At 44.6% G+C, this 14,341-nt stretch overlaps 1 protein-coding gene across 1 annotated transcript in view; it reads right to left on the bottom strand.

Annotated features, from left to right (window-relative positions):
- LOC104285974 (multiple epidermal growth factor-like domains protein 6) overlaps window positions 1–14,341 on the bottom strand; it is a 208,857-nt gene that overhangs the window by 31,929 nt on the left and 162,587 nt on the right. The window contains 7 exon segments of the mRNA XM_009884502.1: window positions 4,346–4,477; window positions 5,569–5,694; window positions 6,155–6,289; window positions 7,306–7,440; window positions 8,275–8,403; window positions 9,514–9,642; window positions 11,867–11,998. Of these exon segments, the coding sequence (XP_009882804.1) occupies window positions 4,346–4,477; window positions 5,569–5,694; window positions 6,155–6,289; window positions 7,306–7,440; window positions 8,275–8,403; window positions 9,514–9,642; window positions 11,867–11,998 (918 nt within the window).

The following is a 14,341-nucleotide window of genomic DNA, read 5'->3' as shown; positions in this document are numbered from 1 at the left end:
ACCAGCAGCAAGAGGCTGGAGATGCCTCAGGAGCAGAGGAGCTCTCCAGGGATAGTAAAGATCTCACCTCCAGCGCAGCATAAAATGATTCGGGAAGAATTATGGATTTCATAATCCACGTGTGTGTGTGTATATACATATATATGCATTTTTTATACATGCATATACACACATACACAATTAAAGTGGGGTAAAAAGCAGACTGAATAGAATCATAGAATGGATTAGGTTGGAAGAGACCTTGAAGATCATCTCGTTCCACCCCCCCTGCCCTGGGCAGGGACACCTCCCACCAGACCAGGTTGTTCAAAGCCCCGTCCATCCTGGCCTTGAACACCTCCAGGGGCATTTTATTCCTCCAGGAATAAAAGAGAAAACCCATAAACAGAATATTAGGGGTCACCAGATGTTTTGTCGGTGGTAATGGCTTCACTGATTACGTTGCCGGAGAAGATGACAACCAGATATTTGGCTACATTCTGTCTGCAGAGATGCTGTTTCGAGAGAGGTCAAGAGCAAAAGGGAAGTGGAGCTGGCAGCTCCTTCGCTGGGAACTGGTCTTCCCGCTAACTGTCCTTCCATTCCCTCTGTGCCAACAGCAATAAGAGCCGTAAGATCAACTTTCCTGGGTTTTTGTCTTAGGTCACTGCTCCAGATTAATTGTTTTGACATTTCTGTGTGACACCAGCAGTTATTTCTGCCTACACTCTGAGACTCTGGTAGCTACGTCTGTGCTACTGTAAGATGGTTAATCTAATAGATAAAATACTTATTTAATAACATTATTATTATTATTAAGAATAGTAACAATAATAGCAGCTTAACTATGCAACTTATTGCCACAAGATGAAGTGGATACCACATGTTTGCATGGAATCAAAAAGGAAACAGGCACATTAGTTGGGGGGAAAAAAAATCAAGTTGTATTAAATATAGAGATATTGCTTCTGTCCCAAGAAGCTCCTGAATGACAAATGGATGAAACTTGGGGAAACATATCAGGAATTATCTATATGCCTGTTTTTATCCTCTTAAGGCATCTGCTATTGACCTCTGTTAGAGACAGATTAGTGGAGATCATGGGCCTCTGGTAAGATTATTGCACATTTTTGTTGTTAATAAATAGAGGACCCTAAATCTTCCTGATTTTGCTTCTGTTATGTGCATGTGAAGCATTTCTATATGCCTGGCCTTAAAAAAAGATTTATGAAGAAAAATTGTGGACCTAAAACTGGATAAATAAAACTGATATAGAAACTTCTATGCCACAAGCCAAATATACATCAATCCTGTCACTGACAAGAGGTCTTAACATTAAAAATAGCTGTTGAGACCAAAACAAGTCTGAAAATAACTTTTCTGGAATCCAAATTAGGGAAACTATCTAACCCCGATGAAACCCGAGAGCCCTGCAACACACTGGGCAGACCGGAGGCGGTACAGCCTGGACGTCTTCCCGGGGGGAATTATCAGGAAAAATAATTTCTGGGTTTGCAAATTCCCAGTGTTGACAAAGTGGCAACTTACTCCATTCGCAGTGTTTCCCAGTGAATCCCGGCTCACAGAAGCAGGAGCCGGTGACTGGATCGCAGCTACCGTCGCTGTTATTGCAGGCACACGTGTTTTCACAGCGCGGTCCCCAACAGCCACTACTGCAGGCTGCAATGGAAAACGGTATTCACATTGAGAACCAACCTCGCGCTTAGCTAATGGATTATTTTACATCTAAATGAGAGAACAGAAAGGATGCAAAACGGTCCCTTAAGATGCAGGCGCTCTGGACTCTCAGCTGCAGCATGGGACACAAATCAATGAAAATAAATACAATTTTTGCTCATTTATTTCAGCGGAAAGTAGTAGGGGTCCATAGGCAGATATTATGCCATCCACAGAAAACTAATCATTCATAGTCAATCCATCTCAATCAATCCACAGTCACAAACGCATAATTTCATGGAAATAAAATATCATTTATTGACTCACTTAGCAAAAATCTGCATAACCAGAATAGCTAGTGGGTAAAACAAGACAGATTTGTGAGCATCCTCCGTATTTTCCTTAAAATACTGGGAAATGTAACATGGACACAGAGAAACCTCACAGTCTTTGTTAAAGCAACTTACTGCTTTCATTCTAAAAATCACGGAACACTGACACAAATACAACAATGTACCACAGCATTTCCTCCTTTCTTGTAAGGATAAAGATGAAAGTGCCAATCAGGGCAACAGAAACCTGGTTTTGGAGTTGGGCATCTGTTTCATGCCTGGTCTGAGATAGCTGAAGAGATGCCTTACTGAGATTTCTCTGCAAAACAATCGTTCTCATATCTTTTCCTGAATAGGAATAAAAGCTTTTCTTTGCCATGGTCTCCTAATTCTTTAAACAGCCAAGGGAGTTAAGGAAAGCTATATAATGGCTCCACACATTACCAACAGGTTTGATTTTTGAAATATGCATATTGGTGGAAACTTCAGATTTTCCCAGAGTTTTCTTCAGTACCAAGCCCGAGAAGCCAGGTCCAAAACTTACTGCTGTCACACTGGCAATTAATTTATATGACTTGAACTGTTTAAGATCAAGTTTAGAAACAGGTTTGTATTCTGTTGGCTTTTTGCAAGAGGGATCATAATGAATCAAGCAGAAAAGATGTGAAACAGGAAAAAGAAGGAATCAAGCAGGACGGCTTAACATTTATATGGTGCTATCCAAAAAGGGCAAATTTGCACTCTTACACGGCCATCAATATGGAGAGCGACGCTAAAGTCAACAGAAGGATGCTCTGCTCTTCCAGAGAACAGAATTCCTCCCAGCATTTATATTCACAAGTTAAGGAGTGACCTTAAGACACACGACTGTACATGCCACTCACCTGTTGAATAAATCTCCCCTAAACAAAATGAAAAACTGAGAATTAATCTTAAAACTAATCTGCACTGAAAATGAAAACCAAAACTGTCAGTCAAAATGCTGACAGGACAGATGGTATTGGGCAAAGGGATCCATAGTGTTGAAATAAGAGCTTATATCAATACTTTGCGCTTCATCAGCCATCTATTTCAATACTTTGAACCTAGATAATTAAGGATTATAACCATCCAGCCTGTGCAAACCCATAAACACACAATTTCAGAAGCAATAAGATTAGCAAAAGTATATTAAAAAACTGTAATAGACTAAGAACAAACAGAGCTGGTTCTTACATTTGCAGTTAAGTCCCCGAGAGATACCGTGCGCCCTGTGGAGCGAATACCCATTTGACTTACGGTGTTTGCAGTCATGGCCAGTCCAGCCGGGGGGACATGTGCACTCTCCGGTGACGTGGTGACACTGAGCACCGCCGCTACAGCTGCATAACAGCAGGCAATTTTGTCCATAGTAACCATCAGGGCAGGCTGCAAACAGATGAACAGACTGAAATTGCACCTAGATAATAAAGCAGGCACGGACTGATCTTTTCAAAGAAGACAGCAACAGCTTGCCCCCTAAAATGTGCATTAGCTGAAGCCAGAAAACAAAATGCCAAAATGAAAGGAACATCTGTAATTTGTACACTAGGTGTCTGGGGCCGGGTACTGTAAAGTGGGAATAGCTTGAGTGACTTTCGGGTACTTCTTCCACACATCAGGATCAATCAGCGGAGGAAAAAAGAGTGCCGAGCCAACCTTCGTCAAAAGCGATTTGGTGACTAACAAAGGGAAATAATGTGTCACCACTGAGGTCTTGCAGGAAGCAGTGCTGTCCCTGAGGGCCCGTCTATGCCAGCAGACAGCCGCACTCGAGCAGCCTGTAATACCCCGAGGCTGGACAAGGAGCCATGCCGCGCTCGCACAGAGCAGCTGCTTGAGCGTAGTCCCATGGTCTCTGGTGAAGCTGCAGAGACAGCACTGATACTACTCCTTCATCCTCACTGCTATTTCATCCTGAGTTAGTTACACCAAGGAGTGATGCTGCAAACATAACCCAAGAGTGACGCCGTATGGGCCAACTGGTCGGCACCTCTTGCCAAGCGACCAGAATTACAATGCAGGCACTGTGGTTATCAAACGTTGTATTTCTAAGTATACATTGCCATAAATTAGGTCTAATGATAACATCGATTTGGGATGCAGTTTAGCTTGTCATCGGCATTTATCTGTAATCTCCCTTCCTAAAACAATGTCAAATCCAACCCGGGGAATTCCTGAAGCTGAAGGGGACTTTATCATGGGTCAGTGTGTCTAACCTAACAAGCGTTTCACGAAACAGCAAGAAGGCAAAAAAAAACAAACAAAAAAATGCAAACCGGAAGCTGAATATTCAAACTGACTTTCTTTTCGTGGAGAAGCCAGATGTGAGGACTTACACGCAGAGCAGGACTCCCCGGTGTAGCCGGGGGGACAGTCGCAGGCTCCAGTTTCTCTGTTGCACTGGCCCCCGTTGGCGCAGGGCTCACAGGAGGACTGGCAGTCTGGTCCCCACCGCCCGGCTGGGCAATCTAGAAAAAAAAAAAGCACATGAGATGCTCCCAATGCCATTTTCTCTTTCAAGGCAATTATAGATTTCTGGTGTTACCTTAAGGAATTTAAAAATATTAGTAAAAATAAGCCAGATAAGGGATTGCTATATTATTTCTATAGACAGTAAACCTTCCAAAAGAGCCAATGCGCCCCTGTACTGCAGCACGCGAGAACACATCTGAAGACAGACCCAAAGGCTCTCTTCCGACTTCCATCACGGTGCGTTTGGTTTTTTGTTTAGTTTCTGATACAGTAACGTCGGGAGCGTTTGGACATATCCGAAAAACGAATTACTGTGCTGAGCGAAGGAAACCTGCAGCAGAAGGTAATCTGCAGACAGATGCAGGAGGGGAGGGCTGCTGCTGTATTTTTGCTGGGCCGAGGTGGGACGAGGATGGTCATGCAGTCCAGAGGGGCTGGACGTGAGGTGGAGCCCAGCTCTCCATTCAGCTCCACCTTCTCTGTGAAGCGGTGAGCCACAATCGGGGTCCATGCAGGGCTGATGCTCTTCAGGTGTGCAACAGCCAGAGCTCTGCAAGTGGCAGAGGAGCATCCTATGGCCCATTGGTAGTTCAGTGTTCCTAAGACTTTCTTCATCCCTTTACTGAATTACCCACAATACTGCTCTCCTTTTTAATTCCTTCCTGTGTTCCACCAGGTCCTTCGCTTGCTGGTTCCACAATAGCTGTCTTTGGCCAAAGCCCTTCAACAGCTCCTGAGGTGCATTGTGGGCATATGGCAGCATGATCCCAAGCTCTGCTCTGGGACTCCAACCCACTGCAATGCCCTGGTACCACTGCCCAACTTGTATAGACCCAGCCCAGCATACAAATCGCTATTAATAATCGGAGCAGAGAGACAAGACAGGGTAAGTGAGTCATGCTCCCTCCTTTACAGGTGATCCCATGTGGTGGATGTCTTACGTTCTGCAGCACGACTTATCTGTTACCTGTTCTGCAAACGGAGCGTATTGCACAGCAGCAGTTTTGGTGGAAAACAGAATAATTCGATTTCTTATTGTGTCTGCCAAAGCAAGACGCTCGCTACTCCAGCCCAACACCAGACACACCTTGCTCACACGTGGCACCAGCCTTCCCCGCTGGGCAAATACACCGCCCCGTCTTCGGATCGCATGGTGCTTCTCCACAGCTGCACCTCTGCCTGCAGTTCACCCCAAAGCTCCCGGGCTCACAAGCTGGTCAAAAGAAGCCCAAAGACACGGTTAGTATAAGGTAGTGTTTTGAAGACGTTAGGAGACACCACCACCAGCAATTTTAAACTGAGCTGTGCTGGTGCCAAGGGATCTACGTTAGCATCAGGGTCTCAGCAACCGCTGGTCTGTAATTAACTGCAACAGAGCTCTAGAAAATCTGTGCCCGAAGCTTTAAAAGGAACTATTTGTCCAGTTAAAGGAACATTTGTCCAGTTATCTGGACAAACGTTAGTTTTAGGAACCGGCCTCAGCCTTGTGCCTTGACCTTTGCACAGCAGTTGCCAGGCTCCAAATACCAGTTTGGCTTCAGCAGGGAACTGCCAACTCGTATCAACAACAAATGTACCTTTTATTTGCAACTTCTGCATGTGAACATAAGTTCCCTGAGTAAGTTTTCCCATCCAAAGCGTACCTCCCAGGGAAACATGCAGTGAGTACCTACATAAATGGCATTTTTCTCCATGAAGCCCAGGTGGACATGGAAGCTTGCAGACTCCCGTCTCACGATTACACGGAACATCAGGAGGACAGTCGCACCTCAGTTTGCAACCAGCCCCATAGAAACCAGGTGCACACTCTGGAAAATACAAGTAGGCACGGAACGTGTATAGGAAAAAGGAAGAGTTAAGAAAACTGAACAAAACTCAGAAAATAATTTGGCAGAAATATGCAGGAAATCTAGTATAACGTACATTTTAGAGGTGCTGATAACAAAGTGTAAATAGTTATCACACACTCGCATGGACATTTCAAAGAGGTTACTGCTTAAATACAACCCAGAAACAGAGTGGCAGAATACTTAAGGATATATTCAATTACAGCCATTACAGAATTACTCTTCTTATCTTTCTGTACCTTCTGCTGCTCTCTGCCTTGGTGCAAAGCCAGCGCTGGGCGAGGGATGCTCTCCCCCAGAACTGAGCATGTCACCAAGAACGCTAAAGATATTAAACATCGTCACTATTATTCTCCACCAACCCCCCCCAAGAACCAGTGTCACAAACCCGACGCGTTCCTGCCTGCCCAGAGAGGAATCTGAAGGGAGAATCTTTATTGCATTACTCCATTACTGTCTGGAGAGGGCTACTGAGACATGCAAACATGAATGTGGAATACAATTCTCTTTGAACTACCCCCAAAAACTACAAAGAATAAATTGAATTCGAAGACCTGCAAATCTGAAGGCAAAGTAGCAGTACTGAAACTGTTTACAAATAATCCTGCTGCCATAAAACACAGGTTTCGTCACTGATTTACTGTCTGTGCAGAAAAAGGCAAGAGCAAAAGCGAAAACTCCCACAATCTTAATTATTTAGGGTTGCATGAGAATTTGGTTTCTAGGTTTCTGTTGCCATTTGATCAGGCTAGAACTCCCACGTTCTTAAGCTGTATTCCCCTTGATGTCCCTCTAAGCCCTGCGATACCAGGCACTCCCGGAGTCTGTTGCATGAAAAAACACAGACAAAATAATTAGTAGAATATGAATATATTAGTAGCGGCAGCAGCCAAACAAAGCAAATGGGAGGAAGAATGAGAAATAACGCTAGGAACAAAGGAATAAGCAGACAAAGGGAATCTGGCTTTCTGTTATACCTTTCTGACACTTTTTGCCGTGAAAACCAGGCTTGCAGGTGCAAGTCCCGTTCCTCGCGCTGCATTCCAACGTGTGCTCTTTCACGCACTGACACTCCTCCGAGCAGCCAGCTCCGAACGCCCACCTGGGACAGGCTGCAGCCAGATGAAAAGGAATCATTAGCTCTGTAATTATGCATGAGTTACTTGAAATTGCACGCTGCTGCAGCATGCAACTGCTGCAAAAAGCAAAATGTTCATTTTACTTCCAGCAAAGACATCCGCACTCCTATGACAGCGCCTATTAATGTGGGGGTGTGTAAAATACAGTTTACATGATTCCTGTATTAAGTAATTCATTTCATTTCAAGCTACATGTGGTGAATGCAAGAACCAGAAATGTTTCAAAGCAAACTTAGTTAAGTTTCTGAATGAAAAAACATTTGGATGCAATCCAAGACAAAAGCTTTCATGAAAAAAGAAATAAAAATCACACAACTATTTTTCAATCTTGCATAGATTTTACGAACAAAATCTGTACGTGCAAAGAAACTTGACCATCTGTTTTGCAACGTTTTCGTTTTGATTCTTTTTATTCCCATTTAACATTTCGCCCTTGTCCTGTCCCAGCCCACCCTGCTCCTCAGCTCCCACTCCAACCACATCGGCAGCCACTCAGCAGCTCCAACCAGACCTTAACCTCACCAACAACCCTAAAGTTAAACCCGCCCATCCCAACCCAGCCCTACCTATAGTCCTCATCTTTGTGCATCAGGAAATCTCAGTCCTTATGGCAAAGATTAATTGCTAGAGGAAAAGATTAATGAAGTTTCTGGGGCTTCCTGGCACGCATCAAAAGTCACGTCCTCCCGCGACTCCCAGCTCATGTCAGAACCCAAAGCCTCCCTCATTTTATATGCGATGTGGAACCTTTAAAGAGTGTTACATTGTGAGTGTGTTAAACAGATTTGAAAAATTATGGGGACTTACTGAGATGGCAGAAGCGGCCGTAGAGCCCGGGGTCACACAGACAGCCTCCATAGAGTCTGTGGCAGTAGCCGTTGTTGGCGCAGTTGCATGGCTTGTTACAGTTCTTCCCAAAGAGGCCTTTTGGGCAACCTTTTGAGTGGACAAACACAACAAGGCATCAGCTTTTAAGCGTTAAAACATGAACACCAAATCAACTCTCTTTTAGTTGGCGCTGCAGAAAAGACCACGCTGACTTGTTCCTGAGCCAGGGCTCCACGCACCCTTACCAGGCACTTGCTTCTCTTTCAGCCTTTATCCCGCCTATTATTTAAACAAAAGTCCCTTCGAGGCAAGCCGCAGGGTTGTAGTACATCTCGCACAATGGAGCCTGTTCTCATTCGGGTCCCTAAGATCTACCACACACAATTACATCTAGATAGAATCACAGAATCGTTTAGGTTGGAAAAGACCTTTAAGATCATCAAGTCCAACTGTTAAGTAGCACTGCCAAGTCCACCACTAAACCCTGTCCCTCAGCACCACGTCTACACATCTTTTAAATCCCTCCAGGGATGGCGGCTCTGCCACTTCCCTGGGCAGCCTGCTCCAATGCTTGACAACCCTTTCTGTGAAGAAATTTTTCTTAATATCCATCCCAAACCTCCCCTGGTGCAACTTGAGGCCATTTCCTCTTGTCCTATCACTTGTTGCTTGGGAGAAGAGACCAACACCCCCTCGCCCCCCCCTCCTTTCAAGGAGCTGTAGAGAGCGAGAAGGTCTCCCCTCAGCCTCCTTTTCTCCAGGCTGAACCACCCCAGGTCCCTCAGCTGCTTCTCTATCAGACGTGTGCTCCAGACCCCTCACAGCTCCGTTGCCCTTCTCTGGACATGCTCCACCACCTCAATGTCTTTCTTGTAGTGAGGGGCCCAAAACTGAACACAGTATTCGAGGTGGGGCCTCACCAGTGCCGAGTACAGGGGGGCGATCACTGCCCCAGCCCTGCTGGCCACACTATTCCTGATGCAAGCCAGGATGCTGTTGGCCTTCTTGGCCACCTGGGCACACTGCTGGCTCATGTTCAGCCGACTGTTGACCAACACCCCCAGGCCCTTTCCCGCCAGGCAGCTTCTGGCCACTCCTCCCCAAGCCTGTAGCGCTGACATGGGGTTGGTGTGACCCAAGTGCAGGACAGAAACAAGGGGAGAGCTGTGGTGAGGTTTCAGGCACACGCTGCCCCAGGCAAGACAAGGGGAACCATACCGTCTTCACAGAGCTTGCCGTGCACGCCGGGCGGGCAGCGGCACTGCCCCATGACGGGGTCGCAGGAGCCTCCGTTTTGGCACTTGCAAACGCTGGCACAGCCTCTGCCGTACGTCCCGGGGGAGCAAGCTGCGGAGAAAGCAGGGAAGATGAATGGGCCAAGAAATCCTTCCCCTCTGCTAGAAATGAAACGAAATTAAGACTCCAGTCATCAAAGCTGAGCAAGGAAAGAGTCTCTTTAGTCAGGCGGGCTCTAAACAAAGTCATGTTCTTGCTATATAAGGTAATACACATCCATCTAATATTTACCAGATAATTTTAAAAGGACACTTGAATTAACCAAGCTTACTTATGTGAAGTACTATGTGATTTATCCAAACTCTCCCCTGCATATGCTTCCCTCCACACAATGCACAGCGCTCAAAAACATTGCCTATAAAGTACAAAGCTTAAAAGTCGGAGCACGGTTTTGAATATTAGGAGATAAATACTTTAAACAGTTTATTTTTTCTTCCCAAACACTATTATAAAAATATCTTTGTGTTTTTCTGACATAGTCTCTGAAATTGCCCAGATGATCACGGCAGAAACGGATCCACATCAGCACGGGATTCCTTCCGACAGCCCTCATCGCTCCAGCACAAAACAAATTGTGCAATGAAGCCTTGCTCCACTGTTTGCAGCTTGAGCTAGCCCAGAAAATACAGTTGCTGGAGTCATCTGACTTCACTGACATTTTATCAATGTACATTAAGGAACTTGACATTTCACATCAATTTCCATTTGGTTTCTTTGGTGCACTATTACAGAAATTTAGTTCCAGTTTTCTCAACTGTTTAGCTTACCCTAAACCCATGAACTACGCTGTATGTTAAGAAAGCAAGAGAAAAGAGTGAAAACTATCGCATATGGCTAATTCATACAGATTATACATTGTATTTATCATTGTCAGTGTCTACTTCATCGGACTGCAGGTTTGGCTCAATAATGCAGTCCCATTAAAGTTCTTTAAATTCCACAGATTAATTCCACCCGATTACATGCATGAATATCTACTGTAAATAGAGACCAAAAATGTTGTTATTATTATTTATGAAGTGAACTAAAGAATTTGTATCCTGTCTTGAAATTTTTATAATCTATCCCAAACCACTAGAGCATCGCGCAGAGAAGTTAGAATATCCTAAATTGATAGCTTGAACTGTCTCAGGTAGACTAGAAACGACCAGTTAAATCCTCTTCATTCCTATTCTTTCAGCTGTCCCCAGTGTTTACAAACCAAACCCACGTCTCCCAGAGCAGTCTCTCAGAATAACTACGGGCAGACTGTTGATTTCAATCATTTGCTGTTTTTTCTATATTTCTGCCCTTGTGATGATGCCTCCTAAGCAATCTTGATGGCGATTAACCTGAAGACTGCTGTCTGCTGATGCTAAGTAATAATTCTTCATCGTCTCTTTGTCCCATCAGTGACAGCATGGACTTTCTAAGTATGATGGGCCATCATGCCATACACCACGAAACGGAGGGACCCATCCCAAACATGCAGGAGACTCATTGTGGGAAGTCTCAGACAAGCAACAGCCAAATTTTGCCGATCTGCAGATGAAGAACGGCACACAGTACATAAGAAAATCGCCACTCTATCTTTCCAGTTGGTTTTGACACATATTTCTGAACCAGAAAGATCTTGTACCAGGAGGCAAGAATAAGGAGAGTGGAAAGCTATTACAAAGGGCACTGACCAACTTGGCAAGAGAATGCTGAAAAAATACAATTTCCAATATTAAAAATCCACCATTCCAAGAAAGTTATGTTAATAATAAAAAGAATGATAAGGAAAAAAAAAAACAAAACAACCCAGACTCAAGTTTACCAACACAAGAAAAAAAGAATAAAAGCGGCAATGTCTTGGGATGCTATAAAGGAAAAATCCAGTTTAACATCTATGTCCACCCAGATTGTCACACCACCTGCCAGGACAGACTTCTGAAAGTCAGCGAGGCAGGTTGTGGAGCGAAGCATGGCAGGCAAGCCTTGGCATTTCTCAGCAGCAGAGCGAAGAGGAATGAACAGCAACACCAATACTTCGGAAGGGTCCTGTACTGTACCGTACTGCCCTGGAGGGCGGAGACCTCGCTGTTTGAGGGTTCGTAATGTACACTGTAGCATCCCTTACAATTTCTATGTAATGCGCCACATTACAATAAAATTTTGATCTGCCTATGAGACAGCTGTGCTCCTTAGACAGCTTTACAGATTAAAAGTACACCGGGTTATTCCTGTTTCCTATGTATCTGCAGGGTCACAGCAGGACGACCAAATCCCCACCTTTCAAACACACTGTACTCACTTTCGTTACAGATAACGCCGGTCCACCCAGGAGAGCAAACACAGCCACTGCGCTCACTGTTACATCTGCCTCCGTTCAGACAATCCTCACAGCTCAAGCTGCAGTCGTTGCCAAAAGTGTTATCAAGGCAAACTGAAATGAAAAAAAATACAGAAGGTTTAGTGAGCATCCAGGCAAAATACTTCCACCAGTTCTTACCGACCGTTCCAGGTGCACAAGTGCAAAAAAGGAACCTGCACAACATCAAGAGACTGAAAAAAACAAGTATTCATGTTGTTAGTGTTCAGGTTGGTAGCGGTGCAAATACCACTGGTTCATCCCAAAAGACAGTCCTAAATGGAGATTCCCAAATTTTCCTCTTCAAATTCTGAGTCTAAATAAAAGGAAAGCTGGAAGCGTAGCTGGAATTTACTCCCTTACATGCTGTAATTCCCCATCAAAGAGCTCTTAAGGTACTCTTTTGCTTTCAGAAAAAGCGAATTTGAACCTAATACTTGACAATATTGTATATAATTAAAAGTATTTATTGGGAGAGAATCTCCTATTCTCCCTGCTAGTCTCTCCTTTTTGTTATTCCATTGCAGTAGGTGGATGCGGAGCTATTTAAGCATAGTCCAGTGATCTTTTTAACACCATAGTTTGAATGTCATTCTAGGAAAACAAAGCATAACACACATTTACGACTTCCTTTCTTCTTCATGGATATGAAAAAAAGGGTTAGTCTACACGGAAAAACTAAAAAACATGAAAATGCATTCCCTCTCACCTTCCCCACCCTCTTCTTCCCCCTTGCACCCAAATACAAGTGCAGACATGCACACCCTCATGTTCTCTCTTTGTGAGATCTATTGAGAAAAGCATAACAAATAAATGTTGCTCTCTGCTAAAATACCTCGGTGACATTAAGATCCTATCCACACGGTCAGCTTATTGCCTTCGAGGCTTTATGGATGTGGCTGGAAGCTTTTTGGAAAGGGATTTTGAACAACACCTGACAACGAGCTGGCAGATTATTTCAGCTAACAGTTAAGTCAGCAGGCTCGTTGCTTTTCACCAGCAATTTTCTATGTGAGGCCAGATTTCCTCTAGGTCTCGGCACCCAACTGTTCCTTTTTCTGTAGTTGAACAAATGCCCAAGCTTGCAGAGACATTCAGAATCCCAGTGCTCCCACTTGGAAGGGGTTACAAATTCATACTTCAGGAGAAGAATACAGATTACCATTAAAAACATCATACTTCTACATCAAAAAGTCATTCAAGGTATAGAAAATATTTAATTACTTGCACCAGCTTACTGTTAAAGCATTTTTTTTTTTATAATATAGAGAGCAGCACAAAAATATGTCTGAAAGTATACAGAATATACGTCAGCAGTGCAAACCTCATGAAGTTCAATAAGGTCCTGCAGCTGGGTCGGGGCAATCCCATGCACAAATCCCGGCTGGGCGGAGAATGGATTGAGTGCAGCTCTGAGGAGAAGGACTTTGGGGTGTTGGTGGATGAGAAGCTCAACATGAGCTGGCAATGTGCACTTGCAGCCCAGAGAGCCATCCGAATGCTGGGCTGCATCCCCAGCAGCATGGCCAACAGGGCGAGGGAGGGGATTCTGCCCTGCTACTCTGCTCTTCTGGAGTACTGCATCCAGCTCTGGGGCCCACAACATAGGAAGGACACGGACCTATTGGAGCGGGTCCAGAGGAGTCCACGAAGATGCTCCAAGGGCTGGAGCACCTCTGCTGTGAGGACAGGCTGAAAGAGTTTAGGTTGTTCAGCCTGGAGAAGAGAAGGCTCCGGGGAGACCTTAGAGCCCCTTCCTTAGAGTCCCTAAAGGGGTTCCAGCAAAGCTGGGGAGGGACTCTTGATCAGGGAGGGGAGCGATGGGACGAGGGGGAATGGTTTTAAACTGAAAGAGGGGAGATTTAGATTGGATATTAGGAAGAAATCCTTTCCTGTGAGGGTGGTGAGCCCCTGGGGCAGGTTGTCCCGAGAAGCTGTGGCTGCCCCATCCCTGGAGGTATTCAAGGCCAGGTTGGACGGGGCTTGGAGCAACCTGGGCTGGTGGGAGGTGTCCCTGCCCAGGGCAGGGGGGTTGGAATGAGATGATCTTTAAAGTCCCTCCCAACCTAAACCATTTTATGAATAAATCCATATTTGGGAGATAAAAGAACTTAGTAAACCATTAAAAGTTTCATTTCTCCATCACTTTTTCCTGCAAACCACCATGTGCTGCAAAGCCTCAGCTTTAGAAAAAGTGCAGATGCTCAGCTGTGACTGATAACACCCAAATTTATGTGGCTAAATATAAATAAAACATGCAAAAACTGGTCAATAAATATTTGATTGTGGTTTCCAGGCCTGATAATTTTGCCTGTGGTTATCTCATTTATCAGTTTCCCAATTGGTTACCAGTGTCGTTGAGTCCGGCTGGATGCTATGTGATTTGGGAGGTCTTAACAGTTTTGTTCATAAAAGTAA

The sequence above is a fragment of the Charadrius vociferus genome, unplaced genomic scaffold, assembly GCF_000708025.1.
Source record: "Charadrius vociferus isolate BGI_N301 unplaced genomic scaffold, ASM70802v2 scaffold104, whole genome shotgun sequence".
NCBI classification, from domain to species: domain Eukaryota; kingdom Metazoa; phylum Chordata; class Aves; order Charadriiformes; family Charadriidae; genus Charadrius; species Charadrius vociferus.
This window is presented reverse-complemented; position numbering and strand designations above follow the sequence as displayed.